Here is a 17,400-nt window from a genome sequence, read left to right as displayed (position 1 = left end):
TATAAGCTTCTATAACCTTGCATTTGTCCTCCAGCCATTCTTGTTAGACATTTTGTACTTCCTGTCAATATCATTTTTATGCATTTGTATTCTCTTTTGCCTACTTCATTCGCTACATTTTTATATTTTCTCCTTTCATCAATTAAATTCAATATCTCCTATGTTATCCAAGGATTCTTCATAGGCCTTGTCTTTTCACCTATTTGATTCTCTGCTGCCTTCACTATTTCATTTTTTAAAACTACCCATTCATTTTCTACTGCATTCTTTTCCTTCTGCTAGACAAGCATTGCCCAATGCTCCCTCTGAAACTCTCAACAACTTCTGGTTCTTTTGAATTATCCAAGTCCCATCTCCTTAATTTCCTACCTCTTTTGCAATTTCTTCAGTTTTAATCTACACTTCATAACCAATAAATTGTAGTCAAAGTGCACATCTGCCTCTGGAAGTGTCTCACAGTTTAAAATCTGGTTCTGAAATCTCTGGCTTACCATTACATAATCAACCTGAAGCCTTAGGTGTCTCCAGGTCTCTTAAATGTACATAACCTTCTTTCATTATTCTTAAACCACATGTCGACAATGATTAAATTATTCTATCAGGTGGTTTCCTCTTTCATTCCTTTCTCCCTGTCCGTATTCAGAATGACATACAAAATATTAAAGTAGTGTAACAGACAAAAAGAAGCTTATAATAATGAAATGAGATTTATTATGCCAAAACAACATCAGTGTATGTGGAGCTGAACTGCCACCTGTATTGATATTAATATCCAAAGCTGAATTTTCTTGCATCATCAAAACACTGAGTTGAAAATAAATTTGTAAAATCTTCCATAACTGGAAAACATATAGAAAAATACTGTCAAGAGGTCAGAGCTGATCCTGAGACCCATGTGTTGAATCTGTATAATTTTTACTAGTGGTAATATTTGGGAATGCACATTTTCAAATTGCTAGTTGTTGGAATCAAATAAAGAAATAATGTTGCACAAGCAAACATGAACATTTTTTTGAGGGACTATTATTAGCTCACTCTACAATCAGTAAGAAATAAAATAATGACCTAGACTTGGTACAGCAGTGAGATAATGACAGTTCTCATCTTGCAGAAATATGAAAATATATACCATTACTGATACATGAACATATGATTTTCTGCACAGAATACACAATGTATGCTTCTCTTAGGACTATATTTTCATTTATCCTTACTGATTGAAAATGAGATCAAATTGAAAACCAGATATCATTTATTTTCTTCGTCACCACTGCTTCCACTTTCAGCACTGTATTCACTTGCAGAATTGCTGTTCTCAGACTTGCCTAAGTTTTCACTCTTTGGGCGTTTTCGGGCCTTCTGTTTTTTCTTCAGTCTTTTTGCTCTTTTCTTTGCAGTCCTTTCTTCAGCAGCACGACGATGCTCTTCTAATTTCTGATGATAGGCTGCATCCATCAGATCCTGTGTGAGCAGTAAGCCAAATTAAATACACTGAAACACAAACCAAATAGTACAAAACAGAAAAGTAAGAATAAAAAAGTAGGACATAGTGAACAACCACCAGAAGAAAAAAACAGTAACCACACACACTATATGGTGTCCCAAAAGGAATGGTTAATATCCAAGGAGATGGGCTCTGAAATACATACCTTAAGAGTTGTGAGCACTTCTTCATCTTTGATACAGTCAAACAAATGTCTTCTACAGCAAGCTCTTTGCTTTCCATATTTTGAAGAGTAGCAGTATGGACCTAGTGCCCACAGCTCTTAAGGTATGATTTTTCAGAGCCCATGTTTACTGGACAATTTTTTCTTGTTTGAGTCCATACTACCTCCTTCTAAAACATGGAACGCTAAGAGTTTGCAGTAGAAGAGATTTGGTTCACAGTACTGGAGATGAAGAAATGCTCGCAGCACTTAAGATACGCATTTCAGAGCCCATGTTTACTATACTTTTTTGCTTTGAATGATTGTTCCTGTCATATCCTTGACTACTGAATATTTGTATGAATGGAGGGTTGTCCGTTACTTTGAAACATTATCAGTTTCATGTTTGGTACAGATCACTGCCAACCCCTTGAGGTACTGCCTCTGTTAAAAGTAATGAGTCACGAGGCAGACAGATGTGTAGTTGGGTAAAGGATCTATGTGTATTGTGAGGTCATGTAGGGACTGCATCGCTGAAATGATGCAGGATACTATGAAGTGTTCCTTGAGTAATGTGTCATTTATCTCAAAAAATATGTCTTTTGAACTTCATACAGTGTCAGTCCTTTGTCCACTGTCATTCGGGCATGACTAAAAAAGAGGGGTGAATTATAACTGCATGAATAGTGTGTTTATGAACAGTAATCATGTAAATGACAAGTGAGAAAACTGAGGTTAGACAATTGGTGTTAGCAAGTGAATGAGGGAATGGTATTTAGTCCACAGCAGAAATCCATGCAAGTCACAACCTGTATGCATTCATTAAGAAATATCACAATGAACAGTTCCATGGAGGGTTGGCCGAATTAATTCATCCTTAGAATATACAACATACTAGTTCTTAACAGCATAAAAGCTACCATCAAGAAATAGAACATCCTGCAGAAACATCTTTGTGGAAAGCTTCATATTTTGATTACTGTTTCAGAATTTAAATACACAATGTCCTTCACAAATTAAAAAATCTCAGAGAATAACATGATTATTGCTGTATCTGGCAATTCCATGTACCAGCAACATGAAACACAAGAATGACTGGTAGGATGCTGATGGTCCGGCTCTGATGGTGACAACCTTGGCAGGACTGTACGTCAACATTACAGCTGATCACAACAGGCAGATTTGTTTTCAAGTAGAACCCCAGCAGATGCCACAGAAACAGGTGGCACATTACTACTTGCCTCTGTTGATCACCTGCCCACACATACACCAAGCAAATATCATTCGGCCAAAACTGTCCTCGAGTGGCCGTCTAGTCACAGAGTAGCAGTTCTAAACTCAGCACAAGCCACAGAGATTCACCGTAGCATACTGCTGCAAGCAGCCAACAGTTGCAACAGGACCCCTTGCCTCTACTGATCTCAGTCTCACTTGGACTCAGTGTTCATGGGACGTTGTGCCCCTCGGATGGTAGCCACCAGTTGACTTAGGTATTCTGATCTTGCTGATTAATCTTCACTAATGATAGACATCTGATTGGACTTATTCCAAGTGTTACTGACCTCTGCCAACAAACTGATTAAGTCAGAGAGTATCATTCCATATCTAAAATTAAATCACGATGATTATTACATGTATCAATGAAAATAATCAGTTTTTGAAAACATAATGTATCTCATTCCATCCAGTAAGTCTCCCCTGACCCAGGGTTCTACGTGACTTTTCCAAACTCTATACCTTTTCCAAAACCTCACCAGACCTTTCCCTTCCAACCTTCTGCCAGGAGGAGGAGCTATTGGCTCCAAAAGCTTGTATATGTAATATCTTTTTTTAAATGTGTGTTCCCCTGCCACCGGTTAGTGAATAGATTTTTTTATCTATCCAATTACATTACAACAATATTGTGAAAGGGGTAGTTGCTGACTACAGGGGGTATAAGCGGACAAGGAAAAAAAATTCCGGATTTTTCCCAGATCTCCCAGTTAAAAATACATTTTCTCTCAGGTGAAAATACACTTTTTCCATAGTAAGTGACAGTATACTCTCCGTCGGAGCTGTAAAACTTATCAATCCTTTGATTGGATATGGTTTTAACAGCTGCATAGAATTTCTCAGTACTTTAGAAAAAACGAAACTTGGGGGAGAAAGCACGTTTTGGAAAGATCTTTGATGTGCAGCAGCATGTATGCTCTTTATTTTCGTATTACGAAAGTATAAATTCGAATTCCCCCAACAGGAAAAGTTAATGGTTTAAGTATATATATATATATATATATATATATATATATATATATATATATATATATATATATATATAGTGTTGCTACAAGAAAAGCAAAGCTTTCGCATAAAATAGTTGTCTTGAAGATTAATAAGTTACAAGAAAAGCTAAGCTTTCACACATAATGTTGATCCGTTTAGCTCACATTACACTTTAAGTTATATCACACAAATACGCCAGTAAAATTTTTAATGAAGACATAAATCTCTGATCTTCTGGGCTCGAAATTCTGCTAAATGGTTAGTCATCAAAGAGTTGATTTTTAAATGAGAGCAAACACTCTATGATTTAAGAAATTCATTGTACATTCTCGCACATAGTTCATCTTGTGTAAAAGGAAATTTACTTTGAAAATAGCGCCTTTTGAACCACAATTCACAATATTTTCCTGCAACCTGTTAGAAATAGACTCATTTCAGCTGTTGCCAGAGAGAGGTAGGCAAGAGGCACCGCTGCTCTTGTGCAGCTACGGCGACGTAGGAAGTCCGTATGTTCGTACGTGTAAAACATTAAAAGATCTTACTTACATTATATCATAAAAGAAACAAGTAATCAGAGGAAACTCCAGGAGCATCGGAATTTCGTGAACCATACTAAAATTCATAATTCACCTTAAACCACAGTTTCATATGTCCAGATTCCCATGATGTAGGCCTTGACCTGATATTAAGCTTTTCGGGACATCAATTTTCTTGGAGCACCAGTACTGTATTACCTCATGTTTGGTTCTTTATTATGGCATAATGCCATATGTGCTAGAAGATGAAAACGTGCACCTGAAATGAAGTGAACAGTTGAAACTAGCCAATAGTGTGGAATTAAACACTTCATTTCAAATAAATTAACTGCCTTAGCAGGAAAGCTTAATAAAGGCCAAATTTCTTTAGCAAACCGACAAAAAAACTTCATTGTTCTGCAGGCAATTAATGCTTGACTGTCAGAAAGGTGGAAATAAAATAAAATCTGAAAACTAGTAACATATTTAAGCCTTCCATAATTATGTGGATGTATTTTAATTCACTTGATAGCTCCCAGCCACAGATATCCATCTTGTTTTCATTTGACGTGAGAGCAGTAAACGAAGAGGAAACAGAAAAATCACTAAATGTAAACACAGGTCATGTGGAGACTAACCCCTGCCCCACTATAACCCAGACTGCTCTGCGCTGTTCATTTTGTAGTGCACATCTTTCTGAAGAGTCTGATGTACAAAACACATATCTTCGAGGAAATGTAAGACATGTTATTTGGTCTTAAGTGTGCCAAAGTTCAGTGCTACACCTCTTCAAACGACATCCTTACACAACGTCACTGTATTTCGCTCTGTGGAAATCAAATGTGTACATTTCATAATGAATGCCATCAAACTATTTCAGGACAGTGGACATTAAAATGTCATGTAGCGCCTCTCCTGCTCCAAGTCGGCCAGTTTGACATCCTGCTGATTCCCCCCCCCCCCCCCCTAAAAAAAAGACAAAAAAGATTGCAATTAATACTGGATGGGATTATTTGTAACCAGGAGAACAAGAACACTACAGAAAATCTGGACTCTTTTATTGCCTATTGGCTAATAACCTACTTTCTGTGTGACATAAAATTAAATATAGGCTACAAAAGCAGTAAAGACAAGAGACATGCAAGACAGTACACATTTCTTCAATCCTTAGGTCCTAGCGATTTTTCTCTCTAATCTTGCTACAGCTTTACATGGCGTGCTTCCCTTTCTGTGAAAGAACTATCACCTCGTCAAAGTTCGTCAAACATTTTGCTACATGAAAAATCGAAACGTCGTCATCTAATATTGAAAAAGCTGTTAATACAAATAGTACCCAAGACTGGCATGGTTTCTCGATCTGATTACATCTATTTTGTCACTGTGTGCTGGATAAAACAAAATAGGCCTTTCTAATATTGCATCAATTGCAAAAGTGTTACATACACGAAATAAGCGAGACTGTTTTGGCAATAATGATCACTTTTATAGTACGACAATATAATTCACGAAGTACCAATACGAAATACCTATCTGGCCTACTACAAGCAATAAGCTTTATGTAAGGAAGTAGTTTCACATTTCACTCATATGCTTCAGTTTCTCATGCCTGAGACGGAAAAGTGATAGAATGAAATTGTTGTATAAATTTGGAATAGTCATATTCATCTAGAATTTGTGTGATGTCCCCATTTCTTCTCCTTCCTTGTTCTAACACACAACCATGTCATCAGTAATTTTGTAACTATTCCTATCATTGTCAAAACTCATTCTCCAGTTACCTTTACTAACCCTGCCACAATCACCAATTTAGTTATCCAGGATTATTCTCTGGGTAGGTGTTATTGTGTGTTCGTACTATGCGTTTTCCGCATTACTCCCAGAATGGAATTTACGGGACTACTAGCCAGGGACTACAACTGGCCCTGTCTAGTGTAGCGATCTGGCCAAAAATTTTCTGTTAGAATTTCACTTTCTTGGATACACCGAGAAGATAATACATAATCTTCCTTACTTGTTATTCCTGTTAGTCATTTATTTCCACTCTGGTAGTCTGAATCTATGGATTTTACTAGTAATTATAACAACGCTGCACATTTGCAAATCAAATCAACCATACAAACAAGCAGCAGTTAGCATTCACCAGTTTGGCTTCATTCCGCTCAGTTGGTATAACCCCATCCCGTTTTGTCTGCAGAAAAGTACATTTCTAGATGTGATGCGGATTCCCCTGGCAGAGACATCATATATATTATGCACGCATTCAAAAATTAACTTATAATTCATTCAGAAATCAACTTAGAATCTGTTCCAAAATGTCCAAAAACCAGTAGGGGTGCATTTCGAAATCATATGAATAATCGATAGACCGACGTGTGCTGGATGCTAGGTGCTGTGTAAAACAAGGTTTTATTTCCTCAAGAGTATGACTTTTCCCCCTCCTCCCGAAATTGCCGCCCAGCTCAGATAACCCGGTTTGCCGCCTGCCCCTCTAGAACCGGGCCTGCCACGCACGCATGAATCAAGCAGCTTGGGCGTGCCGGTAGATTTTTTCTGGGTACCCCATGTAGCTGGTTACACATCCAACAGTCACATTTCTGTAGCCAGAAGCGGGAGAAGGTATTACTCATATGCAACTCAACTGCGAGTGTGCATGTGCCTGCTCGTGACTGCTTATGTAAACGGTTGTGATGTCACGCTCATCGGAGGCAATTTGTTGTTATGAAGCATTGCATAGTTTTCCTAAAGCTTTTGCCACATTTCGCTGTTGGCAGACACTTGTACGCGCACTGTGTTATTTTATATGGTGCATTTGTTTTGCAATTTAAGTTATATTTTCGTTTTTTTTTCTCTCCTTCATGTTTTAATGCTGCAGTATTATTCTGCAGTAGTGGGATACAGTAATATCCTTTGTTAGAGTATTGGTTTTTACTAGTCAAAATTACAAAAATTTAACTGAAAACTGAAACAACAAAAAATTCCCAGAATTCTAAAAAATTCCCAGGTTTTTCCCGGTTTTCTTCCGCATGAAAAAACTCCCGGGTTTTTCCCGGATCTCCCGGGTCGTATACACCCTGAATACGTCACCAACTGGTGAACAAGCTGATCATTCAAGGAGGCAGCAACCCAAAATTCAGGTACCAGTTAGGACTTAAAGTAAAAATCTCAATCAAAAATCAATTTCCCTCTCTTTCCAAACACATATATAAATATTCATATTATTAAAATAAAAGTCATTTTATAGGATGAACATAAGAGTACTTGGAAAAATATTCAAATAGTTTCTTGAATTCATTTGGAATAAAGTACATTATTACTACCTGGGAATCTTGTTTGCATGTGTAGACTCTCTCAGATCATCACACTTATAGTACTAGGAGTCAAAACTATTTCTGCAAACTTTTCAACAGTTTTACTTTGATACAGAAAGAAGTCAGATATTTGGGTACAGATGTATTCAACAATACATCACAGTATATTGAAACGTTTTGTAGAGTGTAAGAGTATCTTCACACGGACTCTTGAAACCAATTGCGAGACAATATCTTCCACCTGAATGGAGGTAGAAACTTTGAGTAAATTTTAACCTATGTGTAGAAGTATAATGTTTTTGTCTGGTAAAAGCGGTATCCGATTTTCCAGGGGTATATCTTATTAAATGCATGCACGCACAGCCTTGGCGTGTGTTTTACAATTAAGTTCAGGATCAAAAGGTTGATTTATCTTTCACAAATGTCCCATGAGACCACTATTAACTGTATAACAAACTTATATGAAACTACTGTCCCTGCTGTTGCTATGCAACATTGCATCAAAAACTAATGTAAGGGTAGGCACGTAAATGGAGTTTCTCACAAATGCCAGCAAAAACAAATTAAATGCCAAGAGATCAGGTGTGCCAATGTGAGATCTGTTCACCCCTTATGGTTTACCCTTTGTTGAGGCAGCTCATAGTTATCGAAATGCTGTTACAAGTAGGTATCAGTGTGGGGGTGCTACATCTTTACGAAAAATAAAATTTCAGAATGTTATCACAATTGTGGGAAAGCCAGATCTGCAACATATCCAGGTATATGATTACCGTAACTGTCTGTGAACAAGCTAGTTAGCTGCACCAGGGAGACCCCTACTACCAGGCACACGAACAAGCAACTTGCAACTAGCAGCAAGGTAAACTTCTAGTCCTGATATAAAAGTTTAAATTCACCCCAAGTTTCTATTTTCATTCACTTACAAGATACAGTCTTATGAAACCAGATGAATCATTCTAAACATAATATATATTGTTTCATATCTGTAAGACATTCTATTGTACCGCATTTAAATAAAATGTACACCTTTGACTTCTTTCCACATTAAAAAGACTCAGCGACATATGTATCATAACAATTCATATAATGTAATTATTGCACTGTGTGTTTTAAAACACTTTGTTGGTTTTTTCTACACAATAAGATTCCAAGTAAAGAAAGTAGGATGCAGTATAACAGTTACTGCCAAAGTATTTAGTGATTAATATTTAGAGAAAACAACAATAATAAATGGCTTGTTATGATTACAGCCCACAACTAATAATGATGAAATATCGCTTTCAGAGACCTAGCAGAAAATACTCACCACTTATGATTGTTTTAAGTCATACATCAAAATATTTCTGGACTTTGGAAGAAGAAGTAGATGAACCAAATGGTGCGGACGAGCTTTACCACAAAATGAGGAAGATTAACATGAGGGATAAAAATGTTATAAACAAGGAAAAGAGAAAATTATTCAATGCAAAGGAGTAAAACTGCACTATTATAATGCATTGCCAACAAACAAAGGGGTTCAAGAAAAATCTTTTAGAGCAGAATTAAAGACATTTCTAATGGAGAAGTGTTTCTACAATGTAAGTGACTATGTTAACTTACAGAAATACTTGGACCTCGTTTATTGTATAAAATAATAATTTATAAGAGGTACATTATTTTTGCTGTGTATGTCTTCACAAGAATGTTTCTGCTGTTGCTTTCCTGTTTCCTCTGTTTCAGATGCAGTTGCAATAGATGTATGGGCGGAAATCAGTTACATGAATAGTTTTCAAGGAAGGAGTGTTAGCAGTTGTTTATGCATTCTCATAGTATAGATGACAGTGCCTTTAGCTTGGTTCATTTCTTACTAACATCACATGTCAAATTTTTGTATCACTCTCTCTTTTGTTTTTAGGAAATGAAACAAAGCACACATTTGGAAACACCACCTCTGGCGGGCACCTTGAATTTGGACATGCAATGGCTTGAATGGCAACTCCGATGCTGATTATCTTGGAAACAATGCAACAAATAGATTTTTTTTTCTTAACAATTATTTCTCAGCACAGTCTACCTTGTAATGCTCTTATAGGATTTGCAGACTGTTTCTGACCAACCTGCATAGCTAAGTTTCATGATATAGCAATGTTACTGTCCATATTTCTTGTGCACAATTTAAGCTAATTGTAGACTACAGATATGTTTGCTTTCATTGCTAGTTTTTTTTAAATACATAATTAGTATACCAAGCAAGGCAGCACAGTATTAAGGTAATGGATTTGCACTTGACAAGAGAGGGGTTTGAACCTGTACCTGGCCATCCTGACTAGGGCTTTCCATAGTTTCTCCAAGTTTCTGGGATGAATGCAGGGTTTGTTCCACTGTAGAGGCCATGGCTGACTTCTGCCCCATCCCTGCCTAATCTGATTCAAGTCTGTATATGTGTAAGTTATAACTGTAATATATATGATTTGTCCTGTACAGTTGCACAGAATGGTCAAAGGGTGAATAAATAAATAGATCGGCCCTATTCAGGAGGCAATAAGCTAAAAGTAATTGCTCATGGCAATTTTTGCAATGAGTGTTGCAGTAAGTGGGCAGGCAGCTGTAAGCAGGGGAGTGGAAATTTTGACTGTCCATTGTCTTACGGGGCACAACCAAACGTCAAGTTTTCTTCTAAATTTTAATACTGTATAAGCAAAAACACTTAGCGGAAAAAAACCCACACACACACTGTATATACAAAAGTACCGGGTGATCAAAAAGTCAGTATAAATTTGAAAAGTGAATAAATCACAGAATAATGTAGATAGAGAGGTACAAATTGACACACATGCTTGGAATGACATGGGGTTTTATTAGAACAAAAAAAAAAAAAATACAAAAGTTCAAAAAATGTCTGACAGATGGCACTTCATCTGATCAGAATAGAAATAATTAGCATGACAAAGTAAGACAAAGCAAAGACGATGTTCTTTACAGGAAATGCACAATATGTCCACCATCATTCCTCAACAATAGCTGTAGTCGAGGAATAATGTTGTGAATAGCACTGTAAAGCATGTCCGGAGTTATGGTGAGACATTGGCGTCTGATGTCTTTCAGCATCCCTAGAGATGTTGGTTGATCACGATACACTTGCGACTTCAGGTAACCCCAAAGCCAATAATCGCACGGACTGAGGTCAAGCATGGCAAAAGTGGTGGCTGAGCACACGATCATCACCAAACAATGTGCACAGGAGATCTTTCATGCATCTAGACATATGGAGTGGAGCGCCATCTTGCATAAACATTGTATGTTCCAGCGGGTGTTTTATCAGCTGGGATGGGGATGATGCGATTCTGTAACATATCGACGTACCTCTCACCTGTCACGGTATCAGTTACAAAACCAGAATCACACATTTCCTCTGAGGAAAAAGGCCCGACAACGGTAGATTTGGTAAATCCAATCCATATCGTGACTTTCTCGCCATGCAATGGAGTTTCCACGACAGTTCTAGGATTTTCGGTAGCCCAAATTCTGCAGCTGTGGGTGTTGACAGACCCTCGGAGCATAAAATGAGCTTCGTTGGTCCACAACACGTTACTCAACCAATCGTCATCTTCCACCATGTTTTCAAACACCCACAGTGCAAATGCCCTCTGCTTCACTATATCACCAGGTAACAGTTCATGATGCCGATGGATATGTATGGATAGCATCGGAGGGTACGCCTAAGTGCCAACCAAACGGTAGTGTATGGAATGCCGGTGCGACGTGCGACTGCATGAGCGCTGACTACCCAAGCATGGACAAACCCACTACAGTCTCCATTTCTTTCTGAAGTGTCTCAGCAGCATTACGCCTTGTGCTTGGTCGGCCACTAAGAGGTCTATCGTCTAAACAACCCGTGGCTTCGAACTTCAAAATCATTCTTGCCACAGCTACATTTGTCAACGGACCTTTACCCGTTCGAATCCCCTTCCTACTGCGATAGGATCATAATGCTGAACTAGCACATTCCCCATTCTGATAATACAGCTTCACTAAAAGTGCCATTTCAGGTAACGTCAACATGCTGCGACTGCTGGTGCATCTGATTCTCTCTCATTTTACAGCTCCTTTTATACATGATTGTCATACACAGTCACTGATGTTTTGCTGCCCAGCACCATCTGTTGGACATTTTGTGAACTTTGTTTTTTTCGGTTCTAATAAAACCCCCATGTCATTCCAAGCATATGTGTCTCTCTATCTACATTATTCCGTGGTTTATTAAGTTTTCAAATTTATATTGACTTTTTGATCACCCAGTATATTCTTTAATACACTACAGTAAGCACTCAGTGGGTTGGGTTGTTTGGGGAAGGAGACCAGACAGCAATGTCATTGGACTCATCGAATCAGGGAAGGAAGTCGGCTGTGCCCTTTCAAAGGAACCATCCCGGCATTTGCCTGGAGTGATTTAGGGAAATCATGAAAAACCTAAATCAGGATGGCCGGACGCGGGATTGAACCGGCATCCTCCTGAATGCGAAGCACTCAGTGATCAAAAACAAATATAAAACGTAAGTGCCCATGTGAACAACAAGAAGACATCTTCCACTTGAAACACACACTATGAGAAATGACATTAAAATATTTTAAGTGTGTATCTGTGTGCCACAGTGACCGTAAATATGACTACCGTCATAATGCGACAATAAAAATAATCAGTTTTGATAATACAATATAATTGGATAGATAAAAATCTACTCATCAGGCAGTGGCAGAACAGGCACATAAAAGAAGGTTATACTTATGCAAGCTTTCATAACCAGTGGCTCCTCCTCCCGGCATCAGGTGGAGGAAGAGGGTTGAAGGAAAAGGACCGAAGAGGTTTAGGAAAAGGGGTAGATTTTGGAAAAGTCACCCAGAACTGTGGGTCAGGGGGGACTTACTGGATGGGATGAGAAGGAAAGACACTCCTCATTCCGCCAGGTAAATCTCCCTTGTCCCAAGGTTCCGAGTGACTTTTCCAAAATCTACTCCTCTCCCTAAACCTCACCAGTCCTTTTCCTTCACCCCTCTTTCTTCCGCTTATGCCTGAAGGAGGCGGCACTGCCTCTGAAAGCTTTTGTTAAGTATAACCTCCTTTACGTGTGTGTTCTGCCGCCGCTTAGTGAGTAGATTTTTTCTCTCTCCAATAACATTATACTTCAATAGTGTGTAAGAGAAATACCTTTTCAGCTCTTTCTTGGATGAATTTCTGCCTAGCATACTCCTTCCTGCGTAGATGTCTGTAGACATGAAACTCTCCACTCCCTGCACCTGCACTGGAGCCCATAACATTCCGCACAAAATCGGGCACATGGGGCATGCTCTTGTCCTTTGGCCTTTCAGGAATTGTGACAGGCTTGTCCTGCAATTTAAGAGACATCTGTATAAATGTGGCTAACAATGACGCAACAAAGTTCGTATTGAAAGAAAAAATAGTCAACGCCGAACTTAAAAGTACACAACCTAAATTCTGCAGAAAATACTCTGGAAATCATATGTTTGTATTACTATTAATTTGTCTGCAAGGATAGAGAAGGGGCAGTGGGGAGGGGTGAGGGAGGGAGGGAGGAAGGAAGGGGGAGTCTTTCAAAAAGACATGAAACTATGGCAGCCTTAAAAGAGAATACCACTGCATCACCAAAAGATGCCGATGAAATGCACTGCAATTGCATATCAAGAACAATTTCCAAAGTGGCACAAAAAGTGGATTAACTGAAGCATTCAATATCACTTAATTTACTTAAAGCTAAACTGTAAACTTCCAACATTAACTGGTCCTTGGACTACAATATAGATTAACATGTTACTCCATGGGTCAACCGAAACATGTATCGTTGAATATAGGCTTTGACCAGTGATGTGACAGTGTTGTGTCACATGGGTGGTAGAGCATTTTGAAATGGATTGTGTTTGATGAGGGCGTGCTGCAGTATGTGGTGGTGCTCTGTAGCATTGAAAGCAGTTGCTTTGATATTATTTTAGAGTTATGTTAGTGAGTCACTGGACTGCTTGACTGACGTTTGCTAGGAATTATATTGCAAGTGTGTGGGGTAGTGTCTTTTGTTTGTGCACTATTTTAAAGTCAGCTGTAGCTGGCTATAGATTTGTTTTTAGCTATGGATTTAATGTTTCAGTGCATTATTTAGGCTTGGAGATATAATTTTTTTAATTTATTATTAGTTATGGAAATTACTATGAAGTTTACCAACATGTCATTCTACACTGCAAAGTGTGCTCATACAAAGACCATTATTAAATTCAAGACACAAAGGAATTCACACTTAGCAGCTATTGGGCATTGATTTACATCAATGGGGAAAATATGCCTTTCATCAGACCCAAAATCTCAACTTATCTGCATACTAATGATGTGCTACCCCTGCCATTATTCTTTTTACTTGTGGCATTTTGCTGTTTCCTGTAAGAGTTTGAGCATGGTGTGCATCTGCACTGAAAGGGTCATTGGCTAGCCTCACCATATTTATATATGTGGTGTCTGTCCTTTTGGACATGTCCGAAAGAACAGACACCACCTACATAAATTTTTGCAGTTGTTTGGTTTCACTGTCAAATATGCAATGCAATGATTTTAACCAATTTGGTATCAAAGCAAGTCTAGATTTACAGCAGGAGGAGGTTGAGTGGCTAGTACAACACACACAATGTATTATGTCTTTGAGTACAAGAATAACTGTACACTTGATTAGTATTGAAGGACAGTCACAGACCAATCTACATTTAACTTAAAAACTTTGGTACACTATTGGTGCCATATCTGAATTATGTTGATGCCGCTGTCTTGTAAGCAGACATCCAGAAGGAGCGGCGTATGGAATTTCTTGAGTGCATGTCATCGTAGATGCCTCTCATTCGTGGCAGTGATTGTCTTTAGCTTGTGATGCCGCCATGAGGTAGCAACTGTAACACGGGTCCTCATTCTTTGGATGAAACCAGAACCAAAGTTGCCGAGTCTCAGACAAGGGACAAGTATTGTTGGTGGGAAAATGTTCGACATCCGTTTAGAGAGGGCTGCATGGTTTCAGGAGTCTAGGCTGGCCATGCAAGATACAGTTGCTAACATATTATTTTTGCTATTGCTCCTCAATTTAGTTTTGTGCTCATGAGATGGGTTTTTGTGATTGTCTTATGTTAGATTGGCTTTCTTTTAGTACAGATGTTTATTCAGGGTTTATTAAGGAGGGGGGGGGGGGGGTTGAGAAGGGTAGAAATTTATGAGCCTGCTTGTGAGAAGGTGAAGTGAGGGGCAGGTAGTAGTTTTGTGGGAACATTCGTGTGAGAGGGCTGTGTTCTGAGTTAGTTTTTAGGGCGGTGGTTTGACGGACAAAACTGATATTAGTTCTATTAATTGAGGAATACATTGAGGAGTGGTCCATATTGTTTCTGGTTTCAAGACTTAGTTCAGTGTGGAGTTTCTGAAGACTGTATGTTGAATGTGTGGCAGGCAGGTGGGCAGTATATAATTTAGGATGGGTATATTGATAAAGTTAATTTTGGAGTTTGAGTGTAGTGGGTCTATGATCATACCATCTCTGTGAGGAAAGTTGGGAGGGAGGTGTGGTTTTATGATTGTGTAAGGTATGAATGACTATGTAATTTTTGTTAACAATATTTTTATTTGGGTATTGTATTTAGGATGAGCGGAGGGGGGGGGGGGGTTGGATGGAGTGTGCACCAGGTTAGACTTATCTACCAGCTGACTTGTTGGTAAGCATGTTTTATGGTTTTATTTGCTCTTTATCACAGTATGTATGGTAGGCTATTTACATTCCTCTGCATAGTTGTGAAATTGATGAAAATGTAATTTTTATCAATTTTTGGTTTGTTAGTTGAAGGTAATTTTGTTTGATTGTGATTGTTGGGTTTTGAGGGGTTTGTCCCTCCTACATTTGAAAGGTTTGGTTTTCGATAATAGCTACATGAGTTAGTTTTGGTTTCTTACTATTGGAGACTTCATTTAATTAAATTGGACAAGTGAAGGTTTTGATACTGGACTGGGGGAACTGTGGATAGTTTTGCGAACTTAGTTCTAGCTACATAGGTTAAGTGAAATTTATGATACCAGTTTTTGGAGATTCATTTGTGGTTGCTGTAATATGAATTAATTTTCTCTTTTTGTATTTATTGAGGAATTGTTTGTTGCTGAGGATTTTGTGTGCTTGATTTTTGCTAAAGTTTTGTTTTGGTATGTCTTAATTAGAAATCAGATATATTTTGTTAGTCCTCTGCTGAACCCCCTGATTTCCGGAGCTGTCCCTTTAGTTTAATTTTACTTTTCCAATTAAATACATTTGATATTATTTTGTTTGTACATGTCTTTAATGTGTGATTTTATGCTGCTATTAGTATAAGGCCAAAATGTGGAGGTGCTCACCTTCTTGACGATGACAGGGGCCAAAGCATTACAGTACATCCTACCATCTGAGATTTCATAGATGCATTTGTTGACATAGACAACTGGAAGGCCACATTCTAATCTACCTACACTTTGGGCTATGCTGTTTGTACTTTCACTGCAAAATATAGACATGAAAACAGATGTAGACAGTGTTCTCTCTCCTCTTTCTGTTTGCTGACATATGAATGACACAATCATCACATTACTGGATGAAGCTAGCATCATCTATCTGTAGATTCAGCTGATCTATAACTTTTAAGATGATCTTAGTTCAAGTCTATGAATATAGTTGACACGAACGAAGCTGGTAAATTACAAGAATGCAAGAGAAAAAATCAGCTGAATTTGCATCAAACTATGAATGAAATTTCAAGTTCACAAGGAATTTGAACAGTGAGCCACTCAACTGCTTACATAACGATCTGTGACTTTCACACACAATAAATATTGTTTTTGACTCGCACTCTATGTGAGGGCGAAGGTATTGTCTTACATGAATACAAGAAGCTACAATAGGTTGATGTTTTTCTTGGTTCAGTTGGAAAACAAGTGTATATGAAAACAAGGATTCTGTTTCGAGTCACAGCTCTGCACCACGATTATACATATATTTATATCTGGCCTCTGAGGAAGTGTCGGCGCATTAAATGGGGTGGGGTTGGGCGGGGTAGTGTGAGCGTACATAAAAATGAGACATCAATGAAATTCAGAACTAAGTAGGCCTACTAAACAAAAAGTAATGTTTCATTCCACTTGCATTGCACTAAGCCGCCTTCACTAGAATATCTTATGTATCATTTTTCCCATGGTACGACTGTTATAATGAATACAATACAAAAATGAATGTCATAATCAGTAAGCTTTAAGCTTTTGTACAACATTAGAATATTCAGTTCTCTACGAAGTAACCTCTTTACATACCGGATTTTTCATTAATTTTTCTAACTTCAATCTTTGAATTTCTAAGGGTGTCTTCGCTATGAAAATTTTATCGTCTTCATCTTTTTGTTTGTTATCGCTCTCCATGTCTTCTGTTCGCTATAACACAGAACAGTCCATTCGCTATACGTCAAAACTAAAACACAATGTTCTATGCTCACTCTCCCCAATCCCCACGTATAGACTAGTAGTATGAACTATAAACAAAACAGTAAACTTGTACAAAGCAGTTACACACAAAGATGGAACTAAAGGTGGGATTTGCGTTACGAGACAGAGCATCTCGTGCTGTTTGGCTCCATGCTTTACTA

General features: G+C 38.1%; 1 protein-coding gene across 1 annotated transcript; it reads right to left on the bottom strand.

Moving 5' to 3' along the window:
- Positions 1-688: 688 nt before the first annotated feature.
- LOC126336920 (PRKR-interacting protein 1 homolog) lies at positions 689-17,399 on the bottom strand. The gene is made up of 3 exons (XM_050001067.1): positions 17,072-17,399; positions 12,917-13,096; positions 689-1,461 (listed from the first exon to the last, which is right to left on the bottom strand). Exons 1-3 carry the CDS (start codon positions 17,174-17,176, stop codon positions 1,249-1,251), a joined length of 498 nt encoding a protein of 165 aa, XP_049857024.1. The 5' UTR covers positions 17,177-17,399; the 3' UTR covers positions 689-1,248.
- Position 17,400: the final 1 nt, after the last annotated feature.

The sequence above is a fragment of the Schistocerca gregaria genome, chromosome 1, assembly GCF_023897955.1.
Source record: "Schistocerca gregaria isolate iqSchGreg1 chromosome 1, iqSchGreg1.2, whole genome shotgun sequence".
NCBI classification, from domain to species: Eukaryota; Metazoa; Arthropoda; class Insecta; order Orthoptera; family Acrididae; genus Schistocerca; species Schistocerca gregaria.
This window is presented reverse-complemented; position numbering and strand designations above follow the sequence as displayed.